The following is a 19,585-nucleotide window of genomic DNA, read 5'->3' as shown; positions in this document are numbered from 1 at the left end:
CAGGAAGGAAAACAAACGGCAGTGCGCAGGCGCAGCAGCAGTAGCAGGCTGGTCTGTCTCTGCCAAAAGTCCGAACTTTATTTTTGTTCGATTTTAAGAAACTTTTAATTTATTTTTTGTTTTTTATTCGGTTCATTTTCGCGGGAGGCTGAGGTCACGCAGTGTCGTCATTGCGCACGTGAACTGCGGCACGAGACGCAGGGAGAGCGCGAGACCCGCCAGCTTTTGTACCACCCGGAAGTAAGAAAGGAAAAGTCTGAGTTCGTAAAGTTTGATGAATTTTCTGTCGGAGGCTCTTAGACCTGCAGCGGAGAGCATCAGGTGAGCGGGCAGGTGAAAATATTCAAAATTATTTCTATTGGTCAGTTTTACGGCTGCGTGACAAGTTTGATTTAAAGAGCAGCTGTTTGGTCTCCGGAGAGCTAACGGGAAGATTTTACTGCAAGAAACGTGTGAAAGTTTCCTGTGAGCAGGAAAATTGTGAAACATCCACAGAAACCCTGCAGACTTGCGCAGTTTATCCGAGCTCGGAAACTCACCTGTTCATCACTTGCTCACCTTTTAATGTCCCTCAGAGGGAATGACACTCGGCTGCTGTACACGAGATACGAGGACAGGACATAAAACCAGCGAAGACATCAAATAATACAACATAAAACACATGGGAAAAAATCACCTCAGAGTTTAGACAAATAATGTAAACCTAAAGAAAAAACACACACACACACACACACTTAAACAAACATACCTTTGTGGGTCATCCTCTGTGAGAGCTTCAATACAGTGTGTTTTCTCCTTCATGTGCACTAAAAAGTGAAAAGTCTGCACATATTAAAATTCTTCAAACGCTCCTTTAAACTTAGAGTCACATGATGCTTCCTTTCCTGTACGCTGGTAAAGTTTTTGGCAGGAAATTTGTGCCTTTTTAAGCGAATCAGCTTACAGAAAACACAGAAACCAGACAGCAGCTGACAGCATAAAGATTAAATATAACACAGCAAGTCTCACATTTAACTCTTTCCTCCTGAAAGTGTGCTAGGAAGAAGCTTTGAAGCTTTTTTCTGAACCGTCACATTTCAGAACAGAATGACCGCAAACTTAATGCTCATATCAGAGGATTTTATTTTATTTAAGTTTAGTTGAGTTTTTCCCTCAGTTAAATTTCTATATTACACCCTGGACTCTATCATCATCATCATCATTACAGTTTATAGAACTAGTAGGAACTTCATGAAGAAAAGTCGCAAGTGTGCAAAAAAGTGAGTGTGTGTGTGTGTGTGTGTGTTTTTTCTCGTTAATAATATCAGCAGCAGTGCAGTAACCCTCCTGAACTTTAATAATGTCTAAAAACTTAGCTCTGAGGGTGGAGTCAGGCTAACCTGGTGGTTTTTAAGACTGAAAACTTTGCTTTTATGGAAACAACTGATCTTCCTGGACTGAGCAGGGACACAGAAATGAAAAACAGGTTCAGGAAAAGTTTTTTAAAAAGTTGTTATTTCAGCAGAAACTCTGAGTTCACTGTCCTCAGGAAGGAAAGTGCTCACAGCTGCACGGACAGATGAAAACATCCAGATCTCTGAAGGTCTCCGATATTTAAAAGCCCCAGCATGTTTAAAACAGTCTTCTTAGATCTTCTGATCATATTTTTTATTTCTGTTAATTTTTTTTTTTTAAAGAAAGACTATAAAATTCATCCCTGCAACATGACTTCCTGTTGTATGCTATGCAAAGCAGAGGACAAGTAAAGCGAGTCAGGAGAAAGGCACAGAATTCATTAACAAGTCAAAAAACGTCTCTGTGAGCTGAACCGCACCATTTGATCCATGGAGGCAGCGTCACTTCCAGACTAAGAAATCATGACTGAGTGTTTTCAGATGCTATCTCATAGCCTTAGATCTGAACACCTACAGCTTTCATGTGATTGGTCCTTTTCTTTGTGTTTGTGGCCATAAACTTTTTAAATTTAGGCTGATAGTCTGTCATCAGTGTCAGCCAGTCAGGAAGTATTCAGCCCTCCTGCAGGAAGAGGTCACGCCAGGTGAAGCCACTGCTTTAACCTCCAGATCTACAGAAGAACAAAAACAGGAACCATGTGTTAGACTGCCAGGTCAGCCTGGGGTTCACCTGTCAGGTGTCTTACCTGTCGGGCAGACCCTGTCCATCTGTTTTGGTCCCACTGGTCACAGGGTCTGTGAAGTCTTTAAAGAGGTCAGACAGTGAATTAACACATCAAGCCTAAAAGTAGTCTGATTACTCTGCAGCACTGACACAGAGACGATCGTAAACTTCTGGGCCGATGCAGGCAGTTAGAAGATCAGTAATTTATTTTTAGTTTGTTTATTTTAGTCCCTCTGAACCCTTGAGCAGTGAAACATTACAGAAATAAAAGTCCTTCAGCTCTCTGAACATTTAACCGGCATTGCTGTGAGAGCAGACAGCTGCTGGGCACTGATAAGAAAACATCAGTCAATAATTCTGATATCAGCTCTGAAATATTTACGTAGACAAACTGACTCTGAGGTTCAAAGTCTCCACAGACTGTTTGTGACCTGACTTTAAACTGTGTTTCCTGCTCAGAACGAGCCTCGACTGCACCGCTAAGCGTGAACGATCCTCCTGTTGTTTTATCAGTGAAAGTAAATTAAATCATTTTATTTGGTCATTTTTAATAAATTTCCAGCATCGAGCCCATGAGCCTGATTTTTTGCACATGCACTTATAAAATAATTGTAATGTATAAAAATAAATACATGACATACAATTTACAGTTTTCCTAAAAATCAAAGCAGAAATTATTGGGAAAAAAAGTTAACTGATAGAAAATGTGTTTTTTTGTTGTCATAGCGATGAAGAGGAGTCGGCTGCTAGCGGTTCTGGTGGGCGGAATCTTCTGCGTGGCTGTGATGTCACTGTACCGCATGCTGGACCTCATGCAGGGGTCAGAGTCTAAGCGATACGGGGAGACGCCTGGTGGACAGGTGGATGAGGTGCGTCTACAAAAAGTTTTGATTTTTTTTCACAATAAGAGCCTGTGGATTTTCAAAATAGTGTCATTTGTGAGAAAGAAAATTAAACTCTTTTTTTCACATTAACTTAAATTTTCTTTTTAGCTGTTATTCTTGTCATTATTCATAATAATAATAATAAAAAATAAAATTGGCCCAATATTAATAATAATAATAATGATGATAATAATAATAATAATAATACTAATAAGTGGTAACTTTTATAAAATACATAAATATTTCATTACCAAGGAAAGAGAAACAAATTCAAACTAATTATGAAAATTGAACCAATCAGATCTCTGTTTTTTTTAGGATTTGGCCCACCTCCAGCAGAAGATTGACAGGTTGGAGCGTCACCTTAGCGACAACAACCGATTGGTTGCCATGCTGCGTGACTCTCTGCTCCAAAGCAAAGCATCAGCATGGAAAAGAGCCAACAACAGTTTAGATTCCGCCCTCGGCAGCAGGGGTGAGGCTCTTCCTGGCTGCCGATTGGCTGAAGAGATGAAGGACGGAGTGGATGGAGTTCAGGTCAGCGAAATTTTACATTTATATTTTGTTCTGTCTCAACTTAAAAAGATTTTTATTTTTTAAATGAAATTAACTGACAACATTTACTCAAGTTTTTCAGTTTTTCATTTTTTATTACTTTTTATTTAAAGACGCTGATATCAACACTTTATCAAACAGGAACCAGTAGTTTAACGTGTGACTGAAACGGCATTGGCGTGGATCGGCTGTGATGTGAAATGAATCAAACACTTACTTAAGATAAAATATATTGTTCTTAAAAGTATTTGACCCTGAACACAGGCAGACATGGTTAGCATGTTTAGCATATAGCTGCTGAGTAAATAAAAAAGTAAATCAATGATGTTCAGCATCCAAACACAGGCTCAGGGAATCTTTCAGAACACACTGATGTGGATGTAAACGAGCAGCTCGCACACACTGTGTCAGTTTCATGGCTGTGTTCATTCTTCCTGTTTACCTTTGGTTCCTCAACATCACAGTCTAGAATATCTAGAATAACATCCCAGCAAATATTTCTATGCAGAGTAATGGTTGTTTGAGTGTGTCCACCTCTAGTCTGAAAAGTCATGCTGACATCAGAGGGGTTACCTCACCGTCTGCCGGACATCCTCCTAGGACTTCCCGTGTTTGAGAATTGTCTCCTTTTATTGGTTAGAACAAAATTAAATAAAAGAATCTTGATGAGAACAGCTTGAACTCTCGACATGGAGGGTTCATAATGCTGGAGTCTGGAGGCAGAGAGTTTCTCTTATTGATAAAATGATCAGTCAGCAACTGATGGATACGTTAATAATGATTTTATTTTTTAGTTTAAATGGGTTTCGTAACTTTGAATGAAGAAGTGAAAGTTACAATAAATATAAATATTTATAGAAAAACATGTAAATCTTTATTAACATATTCAAAGTTTTTATTAACATAGAAATAAAGTTTTAATAATAACCCCTCCTCCATCAGCTACTGGATGTTTACGACCTCCTGCCCTTCGATAACCCCGATGGCGGTCCCTGGAAGCAGGGCTTTGAGATCACTTACAAGGGCGACGAGTGGTCGGAGCAACCTCTGGAGCTCTTCCTGATTCCACATTCACACAACGACCCTGGTGAGTGACACTCTGAGTGTGCAGCAGCACGATGGCGTGAAGGTGGCTGAACTAACACGTGGAGGTGTTTTGAGTTTTCTTGTTCTTGTTTTTGTTACAGGCTGGATAAAGACGTTCGACGCGTACTACCACGACCAGACGAGACACATCCTCGACAACATGGTGGTCAAACTGAGCGAGGACAGCAGGTACGCCCACTTCCTGTGCACTGACGCGCCTCACAGACGGCTTCCTAAACCTAACCCTAAACTCAGGTTTAATATTAAAGCAGCATTCATCAGCAGATTTATATCTTATGATATTAATGTTTTTATTAACCACAGAGAAGGTTTAGAGGTTAAAATCAACCTTCATAACCAGACTAGCTGAAAACGACTCCACCCAACATTCTGTTCTCTGATGGTGTGAATGATGTTTTTTTTTAGTTTTCCCACCATGACACAGAAATTAGATAATTTTAGACACCTGTTAAAAATGTTTGGAGCTTCCAGAGTTTTATAAAAAAGTATGATGTGAAGTATAAGTTTTGCCATCATCCAATGAGATCAGGAATAAAATACAGATCAGAGTGACGATAAAACAACAACAATAAAACGCAAAAACAAAAATCATGACATGAAACAAAGACACAGCAGCACAGACTGATGTTGGTTTGACTCTGAATAGGAAGAAATGATCTTCATATTTTTGAAACTTATTTACACAAAGTTCATCTGAAGTTTGATTTCTTCATCAGTTTGTGCTTCGTGATGCTGTTTATTGATCGAGTTCCTGACAGATTATTGATCATGTTATGTTTTCTGCTCCTCAGGAGGAAGTTGATCTGGGCTGAAATCAGTTATTTCTCCAAGTGGTGGGACGACATCGACGACCAGAAGAGAGCGGCAGTCAAACGGTACCTTCAAGCTTCCTCAAGCTTCCTTTCATTTTCATGTTTGTTTGTTTTGGTTTTATGGTTTGGTTGGGGTTTTTTCAGTCACTTCTGAACATGTCCAGAAAAACCGAAAGTAATTATTCTTCATTTCTGTTTCTGAAAATTAAATTAACCAAAGTTGTTTAAATGCCAGAAACATCTGGTAAACAGGAGGAAGCACAAAAATAAAATGAAGTGCTAAACACAGGCAAGGATGTGCAGAGCTCAGGAGTCGAGCCGCAGACAGTTTTGGTTCACTGAGTCCGTATCTGATGCCATTTCAACTCTCTCCAGTCTGAGCTTCTGCTTTGAGTCTCATCTTTTTATAACATGCTGCAGTCACCAGCCTCCATCCAAAAACCCAGCAGTCATCATTCTCGTCCTCTCTGGCTTTTTATCGGCACTGTTCATGTGCAGCTCGTCTGTATGCTCAGTTTTTAAAGTCATAGCCCATCACAGCTTCCCAAATATTTGAAGGATTCAGAAGATTTCAGTGGACATGAAGCTCAGGATCAGGACTTTCTAATATAAACATAAACCGCTCAGCAGCAGTTTAATAACAACCTCGTGCTGTGAGGGAATCCTCTCAGAGGTTCTCTTGCTTGAACACTGGATCTGTTTTCAGTGACTACTTCCTGTCTTGTGATGGCGGCTGTTAGAACAGTTTAACCCTCATCCTCTATCTTCATTAATGCTAATGTGTTAATGTTAGTCTAACCAGAGCTCTGTAGCTAACCATCAAGTAGCATAATGTCAGCTAGCGTGACTTCACTGACCCTCCAAACATGGCTGCGGTGTAGTTTTCATCCTCTTTTACAACCAGAGTGATAGCAGCGCCTTTCAGTGTTGTTGAAATCCTTCAGTCAGACCGTCGTACACGATGTCATCCTTAGATGGATGCTAACCCCAGAAAATTATGGCTGTCTGAATGTTAAACTTTATTGTAACAGCCGGGAGGAAACCGAAGCAGACTTTATTTTTTTAAACTATAACTAAAATTGTAGCTGTTTCTTGCTAATTCTGAATTTTCCTTTCAGTTTAATTTCACTTTTTCTCTTATGTCATATTTCCTTTTAAACAAAAACTAAGTTTTAATCTGCTTAAATAAATGTAACAAAATTGTTTCTGTTAGTTTTTGTAATTAAAAAAAAAAATATTTTCATCATTTGAAGCCATTTTTTCCCCCTGTTTTCTGTTTCCTTTCGTGTGATTGGCCAGCCTAGTGGAGGCGGGGCAGTTGGAGCTGGTAACGGGCGGCTGGGTGATGCCCGACGAGGCAAACTCTCATTACTTCGCTATGCTGGATCAGCTGATGGAGGGACACCAGTGGCTGCAGAAACACCTGGGTCACATGACTCCCCTGTTTGGCACGTTGCTGTAATGATGCGTTTCCTGTTCGCGTGCTTAACCGTGGCGTTTTCTCTGTGCAGGTGTGAAGCCGAGGAGCGGCTGGGCCATCGACCCGTTCGGCCACTCCCCCTCTATGGCGTACCTGCTGAAGGGGGCGGGGCTTCACAACATGCTTATCCAGAGAGTTCACTACTCTATCAAGAAGCACTTTGCCCAGCAACAGACGCTCGAGTTTCTATGGCGACAAAGCTGGGGTAAATAATGTTTTTTCAGTGATGGAAAAATTAATCATGAACAATACAAAAGACAAAAAACATTTGGAATTTTGACAAAATATAAAACAAATATTTGAAATAATAATTTAAATGATTAAATATTGTAAGTCATTTAAAATATGGATTAAATTCAGATTTTTATTAAATTTTTTAATTTAACTGTTGTTACTGAAGAAAGTATAGTCAAAAAACTTTATTAATAACCAATGAAATACAAAAAGGAAAAGGGGCAGTTAGAAGTGTTTAACTCTGCCCACTTCCTGTCCATCAGACTCCTCCTCCCGTAGTGACATCACATGTCACATGATGCCCTTCTACAGCTATGACGTGCCGCACACGTGCGGTCCAAACCCAGCGGTCTGCTGTCAGTTTGACTTCCAGCGGTTGCCTGGGAGACGGACCTTCTGTCCATGGAAGATCCCACCAAAGCCAATCACAGACCAGAATGTCCAGGAGAGGTGAGGGGGAAGCGGGGCCAAAGAGAATAACAGTGTTATTATTATTATTTGTTATTATTATTATTATTATTGTTGTTGTTGTTGTTGTTATCATTAGGTGTATTATTGAATTTTGGAGCTTTCTTCTTTTTAAAAGTTATGAATAGATGGGGTTATTTTATTTTATTTTTGACTGTTTTACTTTTTCATTTTTAAGGAATTTTCGTGATTCATTTATTTATTTACCATTGAAATTTAGGCAACTTTTAAAATTGTTTAAAACTTTTTTTTAAAACTTTTTTTTTTACATTAAGCAATTTTATTGAAAATAAATTTTTTATTCAAAACTGTTTCATGGATGTTTTATGTTTTAACATAATTTCCACCTTTTTAAGTTTTTTATTTTTCTTCCTTTGAACTTTTTTCTTGACATTTTAAATTTTGATTGCTTTTTTTAATCTTTTTCAGTTTTATTTTCCTTTTCTTCTTTTAATTTTTCCTTGACGTTTTCCTTTTTTTAACCTTTACTTTGAATTTCAAGTATTCAAAGTAGAGTAAAGGTTATTGTATTATCATTGTCATTTTCTAGAATGACAATGATAATACAAATAGTTTTCTAACAAACTTCATTAATTTAACACAGCAGCTTCTCTTCTTCTTCGGTTACTTTGCTGTCTCTCTGCTAGTTTTGTTGTTTAATAATCATTCTGATTGATCAGAGCTTCTGTTGATCCACCTGTCGTCCTCTCAGAGCGCTCCTCCTGCTGGATCAATACCGTCAGAAGTCGCGACTCTTTCGCTCATCTGTCCTTCTTGTTCCTCTTGGCGATGACTTTCGATACGTGGAGTCAAGCGAGTGGGACGTTCAGTTTAACAACTACCAGAAACTCTTTGATTACTTCAACCGACACCCAGAGCTCCACATCAAGGTGAGCTCCCAGGACACCTGGTTCCCAGCTGGTACCAACTGATTATCAACATTTGGAGACAATATGTTGGTCTTTGTTGTTCTTGAAGAGGCCCGAGTATGCAGCCATGTGGAACTCCACGTGTGATTTTTGCCTGCTAATATTTATCATTACTGCCTGACAAATAGGTTTCTCTATGCAAAAATGACTCAGACAAACTTAACGCAGTTCCACAGGGTCTCGATCACTTTTCTAGAATATTTTATTTTATTTTTCCATTTGTTGAATGTCACACTAATATCCAGTAAATAACCATGCCAAAGAGTTTTTCTTAATTATTATTATAATGAATCACAACTCTGGCCATTGTTGTTTCAGAAATTGATGTGATTAAAAACTATCAGTGTGTTTATGTCTCATGTGACAAATGGCAAATACAAATATGATTCATGATATTTAAAATATTCTGGAATAACATCTAAAATATTCTGAAACAACATCTGGACACACAATACAAAAGTGACAAAGAAAGCAAATTAGGTTGTTATCAGCGCAAACAGTCAAGTCGGTAACATCAGCTCTTCGCTGATCGACAGCTTTCCTCTTCTCTTATTTTCAGGCTCGTTTCGGGACGCTTTCTGATTACTTCCAGGCTCTTCATCAACGTCTGAGCACCACGAGAACGACTCTGCCGAAGCTCCGCGGAGACTTCTTCTCGTATGCCGACCGAGACGATCACTACTGGACCGGGTACTTCACATCCCGGCCATTTTACAAACGCCTCGACAGGAAGCTGGAGGCCACGCTGAGGTACCACCGATCTGTGTGGTTACACGATTACACATCATGATGTTGTCTTTGTTTTTATGGTGACTGTCTGAGTCTTCTTTCTGTGTCAGAGCGACGGAAATCCTCTTCAGCCTGACACTGGCTGAGATGCGTCGTTCCCATAGCGATGGTCGTCTGGCTGAAAATTTTCCAGCACGTGAGTACTTCCAGTGGCTGACAACGGGGAGGCGGAACCTGGCGCTCTTCCAACACCATGATGCCGTTGCTGGCACCGAACGGGAACATGTGGTGGTTGACTATGGTACCAGGTAGCTACTTCATGTTAGCAAACTAGCATGTTAAGATAATCAGGAAATAAAAGCAATACATTTAACTTATTAAAAGGTCAAACAAACACAAACAGAGCATGAATCTCTGACCATGTGACAGAACTGCCAGGTAAACGTTGAAGTTTGCAGTAGACATATTAGTAAGGAGGATGGAACAATAGAAGAAAATATGTACAGCACTTTCTTTAACGAGTTGTTTTTATCACTTTTTTATACTGACAAAAATGACCTGAGAAAATACAAAATACGGTGTTTAAATAATGATATCTAAATGATTTCATTTATTAAGGGAAAACCGCTGATCTGTTCCTGTGGTTTAAAAAAAAAAAAAGAAGAAAAAAAAAAAGAAATGTCCCTTTTTGTTAAAAAACAAATTGTGAAATAATTGCTCCCTAAACCTAATAACTGATTCTGCCACCCTTGGCAGCAAGAACTGGAATGTAGCATTTGAGATAAAGTCTTGTTTTTCCCTTTTATCATAAGAAGTGATAATGTTGGCCCATTCCTCCTTGCAGAATTTTAATAATTCAGCTACACTGGAGGGTTTCCTAACATGAACGGTCACTCTAAAAATTTGATTTTGTTTTGAGTCAGAGGGGTGAGTTGCTAGCGTGTTTTGGATCATTGTCTTGCTGCATAACCCACAAATTTGTGGTTTTATTAATTACAGCAACTCGTACAGGTCCCGAAGGACCAAAGCAGCCCAGACCGTCACACTACCACCCCCATCTGTTGCTCTGATGATCTTTTTATGAAGTGCTGTTAATTTCATGCCAGATGTAATGGAACGGAGGTGCAGCTTTTTTTTCCAGCAATCTGGGGGATCATCCATATGTTTTCTGGCTTTGTGAGACGAGCCTTTTTGGTCAGCAGTGGTTTTCCTCTTGGAATTCTCCCATGAGATCCTTTAGTCTGCTTCAGTTTGTAAAACAGGTTCCGTTTAAGTGAGTCCTGATTCAGCAGGTCTACCAGGAATCAGGTCTGGGAGTGGCAGTGAAACTGAGCTCAACTTTCCCAAAAAATGTGCTCAATCACAATTACTTCATAATTAAACAAGAGGGATAATTACTTTTTCACACAGGATAAAATTTTTTCCTAATAAATAACGTTATAATTTAAACAAATTCATTTTCTATTTAAACATTTTGCCTAATATCAAAATTTGTTAAACATGTAAGTGTAACGAAACTGCAAAGAAATATCAGGTATGGGGAAAAAATACCTTTTCACAGCACTGTCTATCAGTGTTAGCATCACCTGTATCTGTGTATTATTTTTAGCATTAGCCTGTTTTTTTTGTCTCATTTGTTTCCTCCATGCTTTCTGTTGAAGGACGGCGTCGCCACTGGCAACGGTAACAGGTACCACCACATCTAGTGTGTGCAGTTAGCATTTAGCATTAGCCTCCTATGACACCCATTCATCTAGATTTAGCATCTAACACTAATAGTCCGTCGCTCCTGTTAAATAAGCGTGTTGTTGGCATGTTTTTGCCGTGTAGACTCTCAGTTGTCGTGTGTTTGATGACTTTAAATGTTGAACTGTTTCCTGAATTTAAAATTAAAGGAAAAAAAATAAAGAAACAGAAAATATTAGCTAATGTTTGTTTGTTTTCCAGGTTATTCCAGTCGATCCTGAATCTACACCAGGTGTTGCAGAGCTCCGCTCATTGGCTGCTTCTATTGGACAAGAGCCAATATCACCACGACCAATCAAAGCCCTTCTTACAAATGGTGACTTTTAACACTCCTCTGGACTCCATTTATTTATGAAGAACCTTTTTAATGCTTTCATTCTTTAACGTAACTTATTTCCAGGTCCATGTTTTTATTCTTGGTGGAGCAGCTTAGTTTATAATAATCCTTCTTTATGTCATACTGGGCCTTGGTGCAGATCCTCAGGTCATCCTCCATTTCTTTACTCTTTAAAGAGGCTTCACTGTCTTTCAAAGAGGAAGTTAAAAGATGAGTTTAGAAAGTTTGAATGTTAGAAATGATAAACTGTTTTAATGTTGTGACTTTCCTCCAGGACGAAGTAATCTCGGCGCAGGACGCTCTGCCTCAGAAGACCACGCTCTCACTCAGTTTAGAGCCCAGGTAAGTGGGAGGAACTGAAGAGGCCTTTTTTTCCCTTCAAAAAAAAAAAAATTAAGGTGTAAATTTAATAATGAAGTGATCCGGTTATTTTATTATTTTACTACTGCTGTTTTGTTATTGTATCTTTATTTCAGATATATACAGAAAAAAAACAATACATACACAAGTACACATACTTGCATTTACAAATACGAATATATATGTAAATACACACACGTATGTGCTCAGACAAAACAAAGAAAGAAAATAAATAAAATAAAACAGAGTCTAAATGACATGAAATGACAATTATTAAGTCGGAAATGGAGTAGGAAGAAGTATAACATACTTATTAATCCCTACCCGATGCTCAACATTGTATTGAATCCCACTATTCATTGTTACCCCTAATTCCCATCATCACTTACCCCACACAATAGACAAGGAGGACATGTATAAACATAGCTACAGTGATAGATATAATTTAGATACAATTTAGCATAGTTATATATTAGGGGTGCAACACAAAATTCACGGTTCGGTTCGATACTTTGATGTCACGGTTCGATATTTTTTCGATACAAAAAAATGTTCATGCCTTTAATTTGTCATTTATTAAAATTATAAATATATATTTTAACTCAAAAGTAGTTTTTAAATTTAATGTTGCTGAAACAACAAAATAATAAAAAACAAATCTATCTGATCGAGAAATCACTCATCTTTGGAAAAGAGAGTTTATTACAGAGAAATGGCTCTTTCCAAAATAAAAGCTATACTATACGCTTCTTCTGGGCTATATTCTCAGCAGCATATTAAACATATCAGGTCCCCATAAGGAGAATCATGTGCTGTCTAAATGACTTGGGTAAAGTTTGTAGCATGCGTGCTTGTTGTTTTTGTCTGCTTCCACTTGTCTTTGCACTAGGATGATGTCGGCGTAAATGTGCAGTCATATTCGTTGTGTTCCCACTAGTGCTGTCAGCGTTAATCTCGTTAAAATGACATTAACGCCATAACGCGGCAAATCTCCGTTAACAAGTTACGGCGGATCGCCCCGTGTGTGGGGCTGGGCGGCGTCAACACGTTAACAAGCTAACTGTGCTAACGCACTAGTTCCCACCGATTGAGCATTGCGTTGCACATCCAACATACTGTTTTACTTTTGTCCATGATGCGCTTACCATCAGGGTCATGCTTCACATGAAAACCAAAATAGTTCCAAACGCCAGATCTGAATGAGGGTGGGGGAGGTTCAATTTCGGGTAGCATTGAGGCAGTTGCCATGTTGCAACGAGCTTAGCTTCTGTCTTGCTAGCTTGCGCTGCGCTCAGTGGATCTGCGCTCGACAGTGCAGCCTAGGCGGAGTAGTCGAACGCAGATCCACTGAGCGCTCAACACAGACAGCATCGTCAGAAGAAAAGTTGATAAAATAAATAAAAAATTGTGTATTGTTCGATACATATACGTACTGAACCGAAAGCACTGTATCGAACGGTTCAATATCGATACGAGTATTGTTGCACCCCTATTATATATATACAATGGGTCATCAACTTTATCAGTTTCATATTCTTCCAAAAGCAGTTTTCGAAACATCTTTATGAACTGACTAATGCTTGAACATATCTGTAGGTCCACAGTAAAACTGTTCCACAGTTTTACCCCACAAATGGTAACACAAAAGGTTTTAACCTTTGTCTGTGCTTTAAGAGTCTTCAGATTTAATTTTCCCCTCAATTCATAGTCCCCTTCTCTGTCAAAAAACATCCTCTGTACATTTCCTGGTAACATATTGTATCTGGCTTTGTACATAATTTTTGCAGTTGTATATTTTATAAGATCCATAAACTTCAGAATTTTTAATTTCAAGAACATAATGTTTAGTGTGGTCTCTAAATCCTGCTTTAGTAATCATCCTGATTGCTTTTTTCTGAATTTTACATAATGGTTGAAGTGAAGTTTTGTATGTATTTCCCCAGATTTCCACACAGTATTCCAAATATGGCAATATAAGTGAACAGTAAAGTACCTGGAGTGATTTGGAAGGCAAAAAATGTTTAGCTTTACTCAGTACAGAGATGCTTCTTGACAGTTTAGCTTGTATATGCTTTATGTGAGGTTTCCAGCAGATTTTGTTATCTATTATCACACCCAAAAATTTTGTATGAGAAACTTGCTCTACTTCAACATTATATATTAACAATTTTGCTCCAGCATCTTTTTTACAATTTCCAAATAACATAAATGTAGTTTTTTTCAAATTTAGTGATAACTTGTTTCTGTCAAACCATGTTTTCAGTTTAATCATTTCTTGTGTGACAATTTCCAAAAGCTGCTGTGAATTCTCTCCAGCACAAAAAATATTTGTATCATCTGCAAACAAAATAAACTGTAACATATCAGATGTTTTACATATATCATTGATGTACAGGATAAACAGCTTTGGTCCCAATACTGACCCCTGTGGAACTCCACACACAATGTCCATGGACTCTGATTGATATTCACCAATCTTCACAAATTGTTGCCTGTCTCTCAAATAACTCCTTATCCACTCTAGCACCACTCCTCTAATGCCATAGTACTCCAGTTTATCAAATAATATTTGATGATTAATTGTGTGAAAAGCTTTTTTTTAGGTCAATGAAAACACCAACTGTGCATTGTCTTTGATCTATATTGTTGGCTGTTTAAACTGAGCTTTATTAATACTTTTAATATTGTGAATGTGTAAATTGAATAGAGGGCAAAAAAGCAGATATAATCTCAATTTTGTATTTACAGTTCAGATTTTAGATGATCATCTTTATGTCAAAACAAAAAAGTAGAAAAAGTGTCTTTAAAAAAGTAATAAAATTAGTGAGAAGAAAAATGGCGTGCCTCTGGGAGTGTAAATGTCAGTAACTAACTGTTAGCGGCTGACTTCAATCACAGAGCAATCACTTCTATTGATTATTGGATTCTGCTTCAGGTCATTGATCATCTTTAATCCCACCGAGCAGCTCCGTACCTCCGTCATCAGCGTTGTCGTTGACTCTCCGGACGCACAGGTTGTTGACGCTGAAACGGGCCGACAAATGGCCGCTCAGATCTCTGCGGTGTGGGCGGAGCCAAACCAGCCATCCACAGACACTTTCCAGGTGAGAACCAGCTCCCTGATCAGGTTATTGATCACTGCGGTTTGCTTTAACTTCCTCTTCTCTCACTCTAGCTGTCCTTCGTGGCTGAACTTCCTCCTCTGTCACTCGTCGTGTACCATGTGACCAAAGCATCCTCTGGCTCCACCCCTCGGGCACGCTACACAGTTCATCGTCGTGGCAACCCGCCAGATATCCACACCGAGCACTTCCAGGTGTCCAGCCTTCAAGGATCTGAGGCAGACGCACCCCTGTCGCTTAGCAACAAACATGTCCAGATATGGAGCTCACCTGAAACGGGCCTGCTGGAGGTCAGGATTTTCAAAGTCTGTTGTGTGAATGTTGTTGGCAGACTTCTGTGTTCTTAGTAACAAACTGTAAGAACTGATACATTCAGTAAAAGGGATTAAAAATAATGAAAATTCAAAAACATGACTATAAAATGTAAAAATCTGAGTCAGGATTGCTTCAGTCTCTGTACAATTACACCTTCAAAACCAGCAAAGAAGAAAACAAAATGTGAATAAAATCATGTGTGGTTAGCTATCATCTTATTTTCAAAATAAGGTTTCTTTTTCACTGAAGCATCTTGTTGACCAGCTTTTATTTTGAAATTCCAGAAGCTCCGCCTGCAGTCTGGTCTAGTCCGTAAGATCCAGGTTCAGTTCCTGTGGTACGGAACCAGAACCGGATCCCGGGACAAGAGCGGAGCCTACCTGTTCCTGCCCGCGGATGAGGGGGCTCAGGTGAGACCGGCGTGAACACATCTGAACTTCTCGCTCTCACTCTCTCGCTCCGTCCTCTGACTTGTTGTTAATGTCTCCTGCAGCTCTACACATCCTCTGAACCTCCATTGGTCCGCGTCTCCAAGGGTCCCATCTTCTCTGACATCACTTCCCATTTCCCACACTTTACACACACAGTGCGACTCTTCCACCTGGATGGTAATGACTTCATTCATAAATATATAAAATAAATTATAAATTATTCTAAATCTGAATTTGCTTTGAATAATTCAAAGTGTCTGCTCTGCCTGCCTGTCCCAGGGCATGCTGGGAAATCCCTGGAGATTTCAAACTTGGTGGACATTCGGTCTCAGGTCAATCGTGAGCTCGTCATGAAGATTGTTAGTGACGTTGCCAGTGGCAACCGCTTCTACTCTGACCTCAACGGCTTCCAGGTTTTTACACAATTCTGCTGCTTTTATTTTGAAATGCAGTCCCTTCATCACTGTGATTCCTTACTGAGTATTGATCTGTTATTGGTCTAGATGCAGCAGCGTCGAACGCTGGCGAAGCTCCCCCTGCAGGCTAACTTCTACCCGATGACATCAGCAGCGTTCCTGCAGGACTCGACGAGTCGCCTGTCGCTGCTGTCGGCTCAGAGCCAGGGTGTCGCGTCACTCAAACCAGGTGAGCCCACAGTTTACATCACATTTCTATTCTGTTTTAATAGTAGCAAAATTATCAGATCAGTAACGTTGATGTTTAAAGAGTCACTGCAGACGGTGTGTTGACCTTTGACCTGTGTGACTCCTTACCTGTGCAGGTGAACTGGAGCTGGTGTTGGACCGGCGCCTGCAGCAGGACGATAACCGCGGCCTTGGGCAGGGTGTCACTGACAACAAGCTGACAGCGAGTCTCTACCACTTGCTGCTGGAGGACCGTGGGGGCGGGGCTAAGGTAAGGGACAGAAATGATAAGTGGCAGAAATAATAGCTAGATTTGTGGGTGGGGCCTAGTCTCACAGCACAGTGTTTAGTGAGATCAACGCTCATCACTTTTTGCGCTTTTGTTTTTAAATCAAAGGTGACTTGATTACTTTGAGTGGAAAATACTCGGAGTAAAGTTCTCAATGTGACACAGAAACAAACCGCCGTCGGAGCTTTGACAATAACAACGAATATTTTTTTCTCACTCTGGTTTTATTGTGTTTTTGTTCTGACAGGAAGTGGGAGGAGCCTCAGTTGATCACCTGTCGCTGCTTGCCCACCTGGCCTCCCTCTCCCTCTGCCACCCGCCCATGACCATGGTTGCCCCCAGCAACAGCCAGCTGCCAAAGCTCCGCCCTTTCCAGCCGCTCCAGTCGTCGCTGCCATGCGACATCCACCTGCTGAACCTGAGGACGCTGGAGGACACGCAGGTGAGAGATGCACCTGGAGTAGTGCTGGGCGATATGGAAAAAATATTTATCACGATATGAATTATTTTATATCACGATAACGATATATATCACGATATACCACCTGACCTGTGGTCATCTGGAAAGTATGCAGTCTTTAAACAGCGAGTGGAGAGGGTGCAGTCTTTGTTTTGAGTTACTGTAAAGCATGTCGCAAATCCGGGTGCATGTAAAGCAGCACCATGTTGCGAAACCACAAGACAGAGTTTCTTTGCAAAAAATATCATTTTTTTATACTTTATTTTCTCTTGCATAAAGTTAAGAGTATGTATAGTGAGAAGACAACACTAATATATTTGCACAGGCTATTTAACCCTTTAAGACCTACCATAGAACCAAGTCCGCTTAGAGCTTATCTTTACATTTATTTATTTTGAGTGTCCTCATAGTTTTATTTTTGAAATACACAAATTTTTATATACTACTGGAAAAATGAAAATAAATAAATGCAAATTTGCAAAAACACAGCATGTGCATCAAAATAAACTATTTACAGCAGTGCAATTTGACTTCTAAGCACCCCAGAAATGATACAGAAGAGCATAAAGTCAAACATGACTTTTAAAAATACCAACATAGACTTTGAAGCTTAAAAAACTACATTTTCCGCGAAAATGACGTCACTTCCGGTTTCGGACAGGTAATGGCGGACATAAGATAGTTCGCGCTGACTTATATTCCAATGTAGGAAGTGTTATGAACAGCTGATCGGATCGGCAAAGCCTGTTTCTGGAATATTATGTTTTTGTTGCTGGAAGTTCTTTTTATGCAATTTTTTGCAAAGCTATATGTGGAAGAAAACCGTGACCTAGAGCAAGCTAATGGAATAAGATGTAAGTACAACTCCCACGGTTTCATATGCAAAAAAAACCATTATTGCGCTACCCTTACGTGGTTACAGTTCTACAGGGATTTAAAAATAGTTAGGAAAAGCGGAGTTTGCCTGCTCCGACCCGGTTGTAAAGGGTTAATGATATATTTTATGTAATAATTTGTAAAATTCGGGTTAGAAACGATATAAACGATAGAAGACAAATGGCACGATAGACACTTTTCTATCGTCCACACGATATATATCGTCATATCGCCCAGCACTAACCTGGAGTACAGGTATAAAATGAATGATGAGATAATAACCTGTGTGATGTCACTGCGGTAACAGTAAGGAAACACCTGTGGTTCAAACTTCCTGTCCAGGTTCTCGATCAGCACGAATCGATCACCTGTCAGAAATGAGGTCATTTTTTGTGTTTGTGTAAACAGGAAGCAGATACACCATCACAGGAAGCTGCCCTGTTCCTCCACAGGAAGGGCTTTGACTGTAGCACCGCCCCCAAGCCGGCGCCTCAGTGCACGTGGAGCGAGCATGAAGAGGTGACGACACACTCGCCATTTATTTAAGATTTAAAATGACATTAAAAGATTGTATGACTTGATTTTGTTCTTGTTGTGTTTCCAGGTGAACCTGGACGACCTTTTCTCTCCGCTTCAGTTCCGATCAGTCCGTCGGTCAGGTCTCACGCTGCTGCGAGCTGACGACGAGCCAGAGACCGCCCAACAACGGCATCCGCCGCGCATCGCACAGCTGCGGCCAATGGAAATCATCGCTTTCCGCGTACAGATGGACTGAAAATGATGACACTGCTGCAGCTACTGAGCAGAGATTGGTACTCATGGTTCTCACAATCAGAGAGCAGACAAACAGGGACTGAAAAAAGTCAAATTTAAGGTGAAAAGAAGCAGAAAATTCGAATATTTAACAGAGAAATTTATTTTTAATCTCAGATGATTGTCAGACTCGGAGAGAAAATCTTTCAGGGACCAAAACAAAACAGGAAACAATAAATAGTAAGAAAGGATTCTTTCAAAATAAAAGCCATGATGTTTTCTAGTTTTCTAGCGTAGATCAAAGGTCACATTATTTATTCAAATTGAGAAACACTGAAACTGTGACCAGTCAGTTTGTCCGTTCGGTGTCCAATGAGCGTGTGCGAGAGTGTTTCTATGGTGATGGTCTGTTACTGCTGTTTTACCTGTGAGAGTGGAAGTGTGTGTAATTTTGTGTCATTGCTCTGCTTCTAAATGCACATATTGATATTTTTTTTATGATTTAGTTTGTTGTTGCTGTGAAAAGAGAAGTTGCAGGGAATTCTGGGAAAGCTTTTTTTAATGTAGAGATTCTCTCGGGTGAAAGAAAAAAACAGAAACGATTAGTTAAAATGTTTTTACTGCGGGATAAATTTGTGTTAATATAAATAAAAGGTTTTTTTTAATATTTCTGAATAATTTTTTACAATAAAGTTCAGAGTTTCCTGTTTAAGGACTCAGTGATGCTTTGTGTTTAAAGGCTTCAGTCTGGTCACACAGGTTCATTTTTAAGGTTTAATTGTAGTTGAATATCTTTAAAAATAGTTTCAAACCTTCAAAATTAAAAATAACAAAATTCGGGGTGAAAACAAGAAGCTGTCGCATTTTCTTAAACGACTCGTTCCTTCTTTCTGCTCGTCTCTTCCTGTGCCCGCCTCTCTGGTTGGAGGGGCCACA

The 19,585-nt window shown here is 39.6% G+C and overlaps 1 protein-coding gene across 2 annotated transcripts; it reads left to right on the top strand.

The window, feature by feature from the left end:
* Positions 1–19,361, top strand: LOC116321290 (alpha-mannosidase 2-like). 2 transcript variants are annotated; one of them, XM_031741084.2, is made up of 24 exons: positions 1–321; positions 2,845–2,987; positions 3,321–3,539; positions 4,500–4,644; positions 4,745–4,832; positions 5,456–5,539; positions 6,776–6,903; positions 6,988–7,161; positions 7,454–7,640; positions 8,371–8,548; positions 9,147–9,337; positions 9,427–9,624; positions 11,264–11,378; positions 11,674–11,741; positions 14,695–14,863; positions 14,935–15,171; positions 15,481–15,606; positions 15,690–15,804; positions 15,907–16,040; positions 16,131–16,272; positions 16,409–16,542; positions 16,808–17,002; positions 18,305–18,415; positions 18,501–19,361. In XM_031741084.2, the coding sequence occupies exons 2-24, from the start codon at positions 2,847–2,849 to the stop codon at positions 18,669–18,671; spliced, it is 3,450 nt and encodes a 1,149-aa protein (XP_031596944.1). In that variant the 5' UTR covers positions 1–321; positions 2,845–2,846; the 3' UTR covers positions 18,672–19,361. The 2 variants fall into 2 exon arrangements, with proteins under 2 accessions (XP_031596944.1, XP_031596945.1); XM_031741085.2 differs by having other exon boundaries at positions 1–333.
* Positions 19,362–19,585: the final 224 nt, after the last annotated feature.

Source organism: Oreochromis aureus, linkage group 7 (genome assembly GCF_013358895.1).
Source record: "Oreochromis aureus strain Israel breed Guangdong linkage group 7, ZZ_aureus, whole genome shotgun sequence".
In the NCBI taxonomy this organism is placed as follows: domain Eukaryota; kingdom Metazoa; phylum Chordata; class Actinopteri; order Cichliformes; family Cichlidae; genus Oreochromis; species Oreochromis aureus.
The sequence above is the reverse complement of the archived record's forward strand: the minus strand, read 5'-3'. Positions and strand labels throughout refer to the sequence as shown.

Bases quoted from the DNA above. Each gene is read 5' to 3' on its own strand.
- LOC116321290 (XM_031741084.2), top strand. From the start codon at position 2,847: ATGAAGAGGAGTCGGCTGCTAGCGGTTCTGGTGGGCGGAATCTTCTGC. The intron at 3,540-4,499 runs GTCAGCGAAATT...CTCCTCCATCAG, and splicing joins ACGGAGTGGATGGAGTTCAG to CTACTGGATGTTTACGACCT. The intron at 9,625-11,263 runs GTAGCTACTTCA...TTTGTTTTCCAG, and splicing joins GTGGTTGACTATGGTACCAG to GTTATTCCAGTCGATCCTGA.